The sequence below is a fragment of the Kryptolebias marmoratus genome, linkage group LG2 (assembly GCF_001649575.2).
Source record: "Kryptolebias marmoratus isolate JLee-2015 linkage group LG2, ASM164957v2, whole genome shotgun sequence".
Classification (NCBI taxonomy): Eukaryota; Metazoa; Chordata; class Actinopteri; order Cyprinodontiformes; family Rivulidae; genus Kryptolebias; species Kryptolebias marmoratus.
This window is the reverse complement of record NC_051431.1, coordinates 15514548-15525640: the sequence shown is the minus strand read 5'-3', so window position 1 is coordinate 15525640 and position 11093 is coordinate 15514548. Positions and strand designations below refer to the sequence as shown.

Below are 11093 nucleotides of genomic sequence, written 5' to 3'. Positions count from 1 at the left end.
ACCCTAACCCTAGCCCAGAGCCAAAAAGCCCTGACCAGTCAAATCCTGAGGAGACCCTAACCCTAGCCCAGGGCCAAAAAGCCCTGAACCCTCACATCCTGAGGAGACCGTAACCCTAGCCCAGGGCCAAAAAGCCCTGACCCCTCACATCCTGAGGAGACCCTAACCCTAGCCCTGAGTCAAAAGGCCCCTGGCGCTAAAACCCTGAGGAGAACCTAACCCTAGCCCTGAGCCAAAAGGCCCTAACCCTCCTAACGAAAGAAGCTATATGACTTTACTGTACGTCTCCACAGGAGGCTATATGACTCTGTAAACAGGTGCTGAGTTTGGGTTTTACGTCCTCACCCATCCCCTGACCCTGCTTCCTATTTATCTTTAATCATTGTAGTTTTTACCCCTAAAGGCTGTTCAGCTCTTAATTGATTTTTCTGATTTTTTTTTAACCCTCCGTTCATCAGCTCATAAACCCAGAAGATCCCACTTTCTTTTTCTCTACTGTGTGTTAGTTTCACATTTATTAAAATTGTACCGTATTTTTTCTGTCGCTTTCATTGTTGGGTTTGTGTAGTTGTGATGCAAACCATGTTTTTTAATGCAGATGGTCATTTAGGGTTGTGCCGTGCATCCATTCAAGACAAAAACAAAACAGGCTTCAGATTTTATATATTTTATTTAATTTCTCTTGTGCTCACTTTTAGTGTTCTGTACCTTTTTTCTGTACTTAATCAGAGTTTGATTTTTTTTTTCCTAAAAAGCCAAAAGTGGAGGAGAAGAAGTACTTCCTGTTTGGTGTCCTGTGTGGCCTGGCTCTTTATAACCACAACATTATACACCTGCCTTTCCCTCTGGCTCTCTTCAAGAAGCTGCTCCGAGTCAAACCTTCACTGGATGACCTGAAAGAGTTCGAGCCTGTTCTGGCAGAGTAAGGCCAATTTCAAAATATATAACTGAGCAACTCTCGAAGTACGCTAAACACTTACAAAAGGTTGCATCTGATTAAATGTATATTATGTGGTTTTAAATATAAGAATAAGAAATTTAAAAAAGGCTATTTGTTCGAGCATTGCAAGTGAAATAATCTTTATCGATGTTTACGGTGTGTTCAGGTCTTGGAGGTGCATATTGGAGGACTACAGTCCTGATCAAGTTGAAGACCTGGAGCTTCCTTTTACTGTAGGTTTACAAAATCAGACCGGTTCCCTTCCTGTTTTCCTTCCATGTTTAAATAACAAGCACCTACAAGTGTGGGGAGCGGTATCTGAAACGTAACGTAAATGTTGTCTGTCATGGTATTACAGATGCCTTGGGGTGGTGAGGACATCGAACTAGATCCAAATGAAGCTGGAAAATGTGTCACGTGGTCAAACAGGTGTGTTTGAAACATTAAATCTCAGTGTAACAATCTTCCTCAGTGTTTAAAAGATCTGGAGCATTGCTTTTCGGTCCATTTGGGTTCAATTTCTGTGCGAGTTCAGCTCAGAAAGCGCAGCTCCTTCTTCTAGAAGCTGTTCAGGATATTTTGCTACTGATATAAAATCTACGTCACACTAGGCACCAACTAGTCCAACTGATGAGCTTGTTTTTGTCGACAGGCATGAGTTTGTTGCCGCCTGTGTCAACCACATCTTCAACAAGTCAGTGGAGGGACCGTTTGAACTGTTCAAGTCGGGTTTTTTCAAAGTGTGCAACATAGACGTGGTGGAGTTCTTCCAGCCGGAGGAGCTGCAGTCAGTGGTGGTGGGCCATGAAGACTACAACTGGGAGGTCTTCAAGCAGGTGAGCTGAGAGCCACGCAGACAAAAAACACCTTCCCCTTTAACAATGTCATACATTTTGTTTGTCTTGTCTCATGACAGTGAACTGTGTATATAAAATATTCGACTTCAGGCACACCGTTGAGTCGTTCTATGCATTTTAATCCCGTCTGTCATTTTACAATGAGTTGCCGAATGCGACGCAGAGCAGGCTGTCCCCCTTGCACAAATTGTGAAATAACAAAAACCTCAACAACAACATTAGTGGCACCAACACCTGACGTGATCTTAACTACGTCATTTCATCGCACTGAGTCACAGCAACAACCTGAACATCTATTACAACTTTAGGGTTTGTCCTGTTTTAGCTGAGTTCTAATTTCACAGGTCAGTACTCTTTGGTAGCGTTGTTCACAGCATCACAGGACAACTAGATGTTATTGAACACTTTTACAACTGTGATATGACATCAAACAGAAAACCCAATGTTGTTGGTTACATCTTCATGCATGTTGGGTTAATTGGTGACTCTAAATTGACCCTGGATGTGTGTGTTAACGGTTGTCTCCATGTGGCCACGTGATGAGCTGGCAAATTGTCCAGGGCGAACCCTTCTCCCCCCCAACGACTGCTGGAGTCACCTCCATGTATTCTTGTTTTTAAATGTATCCTCCAGCTCCCTGCAGCCCTGAATGGGCTCGAGTGGGTAAAGAAAATGGATAGATATGACTAACAAATCAACACTGCAGACTTGGAAAGAATATTTTACATAAATCACTCTGATGTGAAGCCTATATAAACTCAAGCGAAGCACTGAGGCAAATAAGCTTGTTTTTCATTTGGAGTCGCTAAAAATGTGACGGTGCTTCTTTTTTTTGTTACAGAACACGGTTTATGAAGGAGACTACCATGCCAGCCATCCGAACATCATTACCTTTTGGGAGGTGTTTGAGAACCTGACAGCAGAGGAGAAGAAAAAGTTTCTTTGTAAGTTAAACATGCTTTTTACGACACGACACGATCACTTCTGGACTCGGTTGCTTTTGTTCTGTTACGTCACATTCCACACTTTCTCCGTGCGCCGTTTTCGCCTCCAGTGTTCCTCACAGGTAGCGACCGAGTGCCCTTCCTGGGAATGGAGTACGTCAAGATGAAGGTGGCCGTGCTGCCCGACGCCACCGAGCGCCATCTGCCAGAATCGCTCACCTGCCACGCTTTGTTGCTGCTCCCCATCTACAAGAGATACCCGGTGGAGAGGACGATGGAGGCCAGGCTTCGTCAGGCCATCAATCACAACAGAGGCTTCTGGAGGAAGTAGATGTTAGCGGCCGGAGCTATGAGGGCTTTCCTAAAAGTTGTTCTTAGTTTGTGCAGCCAGGAGAAAAAACTCAACCTGCCTGTTTTCTTTTCAGTACAAACACGTCACCTTAATCGTTTTAAAACCCATACCCATGTTATCATTTAGTATTTGCTCAGAGCACCGCTGCATATTCTTGTTTTTAAATGTATCCTAATGTTAGCTGATGCTGCTTGCACATATTTAAGACTAATCATGTTTGATCACATTTCTCAGTTATTATGTAGCACTGAGGAAGCGCAGTTTAAGGTTTTAATGACATTTAAGACATTTTCTACACAGACGATGTGTTTTCAAAACTTACAAACTAAGTTTGATTTTTTTTAAAAATCTGACCAGTTACTCGTGTAGATTTGCTACATGTCAAAATCTCTCATGGAGGAAATTCACCTTAATGTTTGGAAACAAATGTTACAAGTTTGGATCTTTGGCAAAGATTTACAAAAACAAATTCTTTGAAATCACTTTGTCATTTATGCATTATCAATCAACCGAATAAATGTTCTTGTCTTTCAGCTGCTAAGTCTGTTCATCTGTGAAGCACAGAGTCAAATAAACAAAAATATATTTACATCAAGTTGTCTATAAAAACACAAAACTGTCTTCATGGTTTTACTATTTATTGGGTTTTGTAAATTCACAATTTTTTTTCTCCTAGGGAAACTTGATCTCTGCTGCGTTCAAGGACGTCTTACCCATGGTGGAACAGAAATTTAGCTGCAAACATCGGGGATATGAAAAACAAATCTTGTGGACACGTAGCAAGTTTGTTTTTTTTAGCCACTATGATGCTTAATTTGTACTTGGTGTCAAAGATGATTGAAAGCTGAAGTGAAGCTGTGACTGATTATTAAAAAACTACTTTCTAAAATGTTAGTCTTTAAGGTCGTGTGTCCTCTTTAAAGAAGGACTTCCTGTATCAAAAGTAGCTTCAGCTCCATCGAGTTGAAGCTAAAGGTTCATCCTTTTCAGATAAAATGCAAAACTTCTGTTTTTAATTTTCCGAAATAATTTATGTGAATTATGAAAAAAAACAAACATGTATTAGCAGAAGATTACAAACACAAAGCTACATCAAATTACAGTGTTTCCAATTTCCAAAGACTAAAACCATCTTTACTCCTTCTGACTTTCAACCTGAGCAGCAAATAAACTTCATTTCTAAAAAAAACAAACAAAAAAAATATTGAAACCAACTGGTTGGATCTTTTGAGGTTTCCAACTAACGTCTCCATAAAAGTGATCTCTCTGTTCGAAAGACGCCAGGCAGAAAAAACTTACACGAATGACGACAAAGGATTAAATATTTAAAACTGTGGTTTCACGCCTCCGCTCGAAAACCCTTTTTCCTCCCGGTCAAACTGTGACAGGAAGAGCGATTCGCTTTAGTTCGCACATTACGGTCGAGCTAAACATTCAGGCCAAGCCAGCTGATCAGTTTTTAGCCCAGATCAGAGTTCCTTCACGGCCTCAAAAGTCCTGTTTGTGGGAGGTTAATGTGCTTTCTTCCTGTTGGCTCAAAAACATCAGCTGTGACGATCGGACCGAAAACAAAACCTGCCACGATAGTTTAACTATCCATAAACGCACATAAATATTTATATAAAAAAAACAACATAATTAACATTTAATTACAGTTTAGAAACAAACTTAAAGCAACTTGCTACAAACGTTGAAGACATTAAATATAAAAAAAAGGCAAAGGCTAACAGGGCTGTGCTGTGCGACAGAAGGTAGTAAAGTTTCACCTCTTCTCTGCCGTCTTGTTGCTCGGCTCCATGAGGGACTCAGTCTGTGTGTGTGGAGTGGTTTTTTTTTTGTTTTTTTGTTTTAAAACTGGCTGATATGACGTGCAGACAGCCGAGTCCATCCTCCGCACGAGGGCCGTAGCTCTTATCTGACGAGATGGTAGGTGAGCCAGTACATGAAGACGGGCTGCGCTGCCGCGATGGACATGGTGAGGTACATCCTCAGCTGGTTCCTGGCTCCTCGCACCAGCTTCCCTTCAGCCGCCGCCTCGGACAGCAGCTTCAGACGCAGAGTGCGGATCTGGCGAGAAACATCAGAGGAGCTTAAAGCCACCGAGGCGTCATGTGGGCAGGACTGACTCATGTGCCGCTTGTGCAACAATTGACTTCTTGTGTTTGGAAGGTCAAAAAAAAGACACAAGTTCAAACATATTGTTGGTAAGAAACTTTGTGTCTGCGTTTATCCCTTGTCCTTCAAGCTCCAAACATCGTCACACAACGAGAAGTAAGCTCACGAACCCCTGGACGGGTTCTCCAACTAATCAATTCCCAACACAAAATGGCTATAACTCAGTTGATTTAGCTAAAGCTCATATTAGCTGCACACACATTCTGAGCGTGACGTTTCACAATATCGCATGAAGCAAACCTATTTGGGTCAAGTTCTTTTTATGGCACCCTGTAAGGTCGAGAGCGACGCAGGAGAACTCTGCAAGACCTGACCCAAAAATCTGAAGGAGCAAACTGACTGAAAATAAGACAGCAGGTCTTGCTCTGGAATCTATAAAAATAGGTTTACTTATAATTATTTATACCGTATTTTCCGCACTGTAGGTCAAACTGGATTATAAGACGCACTGTCGTTTTTTGAGAAAATTCAAGGCTTTTAGGTGCGCCTTATAGTCTGGAAAATACTCATCAGAAATTCCACATCAGCAACGATCACTCAATCTACAGACGAATGTGATAACATCATTCCCTGCATTTATTACCAGAACAGAAAACGCACGCACTCACCATAAAGACAAAGATGGCTGCACAGCACCACAGCAGTGCGAGGTAATACGCTGGCCTCCCAAACAAAAGACCCGCTACGACACCGACGATCATTCTGTCGGCACAAAGAGAGAGAGAGAGAGAGGCAGTCGTAAGTCAACAGAGTAAAAACCCTAAGAGGCTAACGTTGGCAGAGACGTGTACATACCCAACGTATTTGTACCCAGAAAAGGCTAAAAGGTCTATGGTGGTGAGGTCTGTGTTCACAGTGACGAGGTAAAGGGACAACAGGACTGCCAGGACCTCCATGATCAACCACACCAAGGCTGAGCTGGCCTGAACTCCCAGCAGCTCCGGAGAAAACCTGGCCGATGCAAGCATGAGGAGGTCAGAAGTCTACACACCAGGAACTTTAATGTAATCATTAAACTATAAAAACTACCATAGTCCTGATGAACCATTTGTCTTTGGCTAGAATAAACGTACAAAATGACACCCAAGACAAACAAATGATCACATAACTGATTTTTTTGCTCATCTATACAGTTTCTGACGTAGTTGAGTTGTACTGCAATTTCTTCAGGTGTACAATTCATCTGAGCACCTTTCTGTGGCCCCGTTGGTCCTCGCTTTTTAAATTCAACACATGCTAAAAATCACTCTATCCGCTACTGAAAACAAAACAAAATGGCTGCTACTTGAAAGAGCTCGATCATTCGTCAGATTTGTAGGAGGCGTATCGCTCAGCCCAGACGTCCGGAGCGCAGATTTGCGCGTACCTGTTCTGTGTGCCGAGAGCCAGCCCAGCCACCAGGATGTATGTGATGAAGCCCATGGTGGGAATGTAAAGATCCGGGGCGTTGACGTCAAAACGTGGGGCGACGGGCGTGTCCTGCTGGTAACTCACCTCCCAGTTCTACGAACAAACACACACACACACACAAAAAACAATCAACCCTTTAACGAATCTGCGCCACCAAAACTGAACATTTTATAGTGAGATGTGCTGAGTTTGGGCATAAAAAGGAGTTCAAGACAGAGAGAAAGAGGTGTATCCCAAGGAGAAAAAACGCAACATTAGAAAACATTTATGTAAGAGGTTGTTTGCTTTTCCTGACACAACTGGAAGGACGTAGTTTATTTCAGTCTGAACCTATTTTTTAAAACTTCTCCTGACTTGTACTTCTACAATTCAATCAGCCTAACAAGGAGATTTAAACGGCACAGACAAACAAGCTTACCTTGTGCATGTAAGGAAAAACCAACAGGCCAAGCTTCTTCCCGACGTACATCGTGTCAACAGCGAAGTAGTATTTCAGTTTGGAAATGGGGATGAAGCGGTCCAACTGTAACAAGCACACGCACAGACGTACAGACGTACGGGTGTTATCTGGTGCTGTTCAGGCTGCTTTCAATGCAAGGTTCATCATGACAGCAATACTTTACAGGAGCCTTTTCCTAGTAAGTGGAATTGAATTTATGAGCCAGGCTTACATTCTTATCCACCATTTCCCTCCCCTGAGATGCCAGTGAGCTGCCGTATGCCATGGCCAGGTTGGACATGGGGTCTGACAGGAAGGACTGACCGGATAATCCTGGGGCCTGAGCGCCGGCATGCTGGTTCCTGCCAACAGGAAGTCAGATTCATTGGTAAAAGATACAAGTATGTGATGCAAATTAAGCAAGAAGCAAGGCTGATGTTGGAAAATACTGTATTTCTTCACAATTGACACAGAAGTTTTTTAATAATCAGCCAGGTTTCAACCTGGACGGGGACGGCTCTCACCTATAGGTGCCCTGAGACGCAGGCCCAGCTCCACTTGTGTCCTCAAACAGCTGGCTGCCATCGGGACCATCCACAGAACTGTTCCTCAGACGCATACTTGGCTCTGGTGGAAAAAAAAAAAGTTTAGAGAAAGAGATCCGACAACCCAAGAGGCAGTGAAGTGTTTTTTCTTTCTACCTTCAGACGATCCATAAAAACAGACAAAAACACAAACAGAAAGCCAAAAATAAAGAAAAATCCTATGAACGAGCATGCATATCTTTGTTTTTCTATCCTAAAAAGTCACCTAAACAGTTTTTTTTCCCTCCACACCTGATATTTTGTTGAATTTGTAATAAACTTAATAAATAAAATCACTTCTACATTCTATTTTTAAGGTTCTTCACTAATAACAACAAAGGTTAACAGGTTGTGACAGACTGCTTTACATCTGCAGCAGACGGCTTATTATACAAATGTGAGTATGACAATGACTCTGATTTGTCTGATTAATGTGCCCTCATTCATGAGCTGCGCTCTCTAAGAAGAAAGAGCTCTTCAATGTGTTTCCCAGAAACAAAGAGCGATCACATCATCACCCTCATCATCGCACCCTCATCACAAGATCACATCAGCTGCAACTTGTTGTTTGTTTACCATGTACGGTAAACGCACAAAGTTTTGAAATCAAACTGTTAATTGCAGCTGTGTGACTCTTTCATTAATGTTTTTTTAAAATCGCATAATGAATATTAGCACTTTTTAATGCCAGTCAAAATCTGGTGGAGCTGTGCAGTAAACTAATATGACAATAACATTAAACTGTAATAATAATGATAATAATAAAAGAAATAATAATGGTGTCAACCTAAATTAGAATTAGAACACCTTAAGTATAAAATACAATATGAACCACACAAGCTTGGTGTTGTGTATGACTTCGTACCCTCGTCTAGGTTTCCTCTCGGTATGTCGGCCGTTAGGAGATTGTACTTTAAGTAAAAGACGAAATATATATATTCGTCCTCCCTTGTTCCCTTTTTCTCTATAGTAGCAGCAAACACACCCCGATGGCTAAACACTGACTATAGTCTACTACGGCTGTCGAGGAAACGGATCTCAATTGCCGGGATAACAAAGCTCAACACAACACCGGATTCCACGTTCAATTAGCCAACTAGCACTGTTAGCATACCCGTACATTAAGTTCGTACAGAAGCTACGAGCCCCGTTTGCGCACCACATAACTTACTACATAGGTTTTGTAAGGTGTTTGAGTAATTGTAAGCAGTTTATTTCTTATTCATTCGCCTTAACCGGTTAAGCACAACAAGCTAGCCTTACAATACAGTAAACGCCGGACTCCAGACAGCTGCCAGGACACGCTACGTTCGATCTAACGCTAGTTTCACGGCAGATTCACGTACGTAACTTACGCTGTCTGAAGCCGCTTTGATTCGCGGTGTAATCCATGTGAAAGCAGCAGCTGTCAGCGACCCAACTCTGATGGGTTGAAGTTAAGACAAGTTGTCGGGCTACACGGCGAAGCGGAACTCATTCATACAAGGTCACACGGAAGTGAAACGCGTTTGTTTTCCTGTCGCTTTGACAGGAGCCGAGAGAAATGATACGAACAGGCAACAGCGCCGCCTACCTGCGTGGAGGGTCCATCGTGCTCATTCTCAACATAAAACATGGCGCAGGAATTAAAAATATATGTTTAAAGCCCAGTTACTTTATTTCTCAAACGTAAACACTTTAACGTCCTAATAAAGTTTCGTTCAACATTTTCTCCATCACATATTACAACCCTAGTTATCTGATAGCTTCATTTTTCCTAGTAAGCAGGTACATTTAATCAAATACACATTTTCTTTTATGAACAATAAATGACAAACTGGTTTTATGGATTCCGTGTGAGAAGCTTGGCTTTCTGCTATAAGTATACTTATTAGCAATGCCACTAAATGTGATACATTTACCTGTATTTTATTTTTACTTTAAATCTATATGATATGCTTGATGAACACACTTACATACTGTAGATGTAGTAAAGGTATAGTTTTTTTGTTTGTTTTTTTTTTACCACAGAGGGTTTTTAACAGTTCACAATATGCCTCTGAATTTAGGCTCACCCATAAAGCTAAAGTAGGAGTTGCATGATTTCCAGAAACAAAAAAATGTCACTTCATGATTTCCTCTAGTCTCATATCGCCCTTAAGGCTATAACTAAATAATAAAGGCAGCTTAATGAAATGAACTATTTAGGTCACTGCATAACCAGTCAGCTACCAGTGGATGATGACATCACCTGAGGATGGTGGACGTTTGGCTCATACCTTCAGTGTGTAGCCGGAGAAGGAGAAGCTCTTTTGAAGACCCCACACAGATCGCTCAGACCCACACTGAGTTTTTATAACGATGTGAGGCTGCTGCTGGAATCCCCTGGAGGCTGGAGGGCAAGCCAGATGTTTGTAAATAGGACAGAGTTACAGATGTGTTTAATTAAATAGAAAAAAAGGGGGGGGGGGGATGGGGGATGAATCATCGATGTATAAATGTTAATATTGGGTAAACTTTTAAAGCAAAGGAACAAAATCTGAGCAAAAGGAAACAGAGCTTTAAACTGAGGCACTCTTTAAAGTTAGAATATCTTTATTTAAACTGATCTTCCACTTGTTTTTTTTTTATATAAAAAACAAAACAAAACAAGCAACAACACGAGAGTCCTGAATCAGCATCATATTTCTGAGCTCAGTGATGGTGGTGGGAAAGGAGCACCAAGTGCATCCACAGATCAGCACAGCAGCACCACAGAGACGTGGATGCAGGCCGGGGTAATGCAGGCCATCTAGTCTGTACGTCACAGACTAGATGGCTTCATGAGATGTTACACATGCTGTTCCCACTCCATGAAATGCTGTTTTGTTCCAAAATAATATAAACAAATTGTAATAAATATAAATTCTTCATATACAGCTTGTGAAATGAGAGATAAGATGACTTGTTACTCACCTACCGTGCACAAAATACGATGAAAATGTATTTAGATGTTTTTCTGCACAGAAAACTTACATTTTAGCGAGACAAAAACATAATGTTTGAGTTACTAAACCATCAAGGAGCATCTCCAACAATATTTACTGCATTATTCACCGACTGGAAGTCACAAAAAAAGAGCTTGAAATGTTGTATCATATCAGAGTGTTCATTCGTTCATTATAACCAGTTACAGGGGCTGAAAATAAAAAAGGCAGAGGGGCACTTTCTGTTCCCGAGAAGGTGGACAGAACACAGCGAGATACAGAAAACAACCATCATCTCTGTTGTTGCGGTTCGTTTGCTGACAGGTGGGGTAATTATGGGGCTTCTCACAAACAGAAGACACAGAAGTGTCTCAGTGCTCAGCAGTGAAGGTGCTAAAGAGAAGTTGGAAATGGAAAAACAAACAATACCAAAATACAACAGTAAAA

The 11093-nt window shown here is 41.6% G+C and overlaps 2 protein-coding genes across 3 annotated transcripts in view; one reads left to right on the top strand and one right to left on the bottom strand.

Annotated features, from left to right (window-relative positions):
* Positions 1-3987, top strand: part of LOC108244633 (probable E3 ubiquitin-protein ligase HERC6) — a 13306-nt gene extending 9319 nt beyond the window's left edge. Inside the window, exons 18-23 of the mRNA XM_037974541.1 lie at positions 756-922; positions 1107-1173; positions 1299-1369; positions 1593-1776; positions 2639-2741; positions 2852-3987. Of these exons, the coding sequence (XP_037830469.1) occupies positions 756-922; positions 1107-1173; positions 1299-1369; positions 1593-1776; positions 2639-2741; positions 2852-3072 (813 nt within the window). The 3' untranslated portion in view covers positions 3073-3987. The remainder of the gene's footprint in view (positions 1-755; positions 923-1106; positions 1174-1298; positions 1370-1592; positions 1777-2638; positions 2742-2851) is intronic.
* Positions 3988-4079: 92 nt separating this feature from the next.
* yif1b (Yip1 interacting factor homolog B (S. cerevisiae)) lies at positions 4080-9193 on the bottom strand. 2 transcript variants are annotated; one of them, XM_017439099.3, is made up of 8 exons: positions 9048-9193; positions 7642-7744; positions 7350-7479; positions 7097-7201; positions 6635-6771; positions 6064-6219; positions 5877-5970; positions 4080-5160 (listed from the first exon to the last, which is right to left on the bottom strand). In XM_017439099.3, exons 1-8 carry the CDS (start codon positions 9091-9093, stop codon positions 5005-5007), a joined length of 927 nt encoding a protein of 308 aa, XP_017294588.1. In that variant the 5' UTR covers positions 9094-9193; the 3' UTR covers positions 4080-5004. The 2 variants fall into 2 exon arrangements, with proteins under 2 accessions (XP_017294588.1, XP_017294589.1); XM_017439100.3 differs by having other exon boundaries at positions 9057-9193.
* Between the last annotated feature and the right edge of the window lie 1900 nt (positions 9194-11093).

Bases quoted from the DNA above. Each gene is read 5' to 3' on its own strand.
- yif1b (XM_017439099.3), bottom strand. From the start codon at position 9,093: ATGGATTACACCGCGAATCAAAGCGGCTTCAGACAGCGTAAGTTAC. The intron at 5,971-6,063 runs GTATGTACACGT...TTGTGCCGACAG, and splicing joins TCTGGGTACAAATACGTTGG to AATGATCGTCGGTGTCGTAG. The intron at 5,161-5,876 runs GTGAGTGCGTGC...GTTTCTCGCCAG, and splicing joins CAGCCATCTTTGTCTTTATG to ATCCGCACTCTGCGTCTGAA.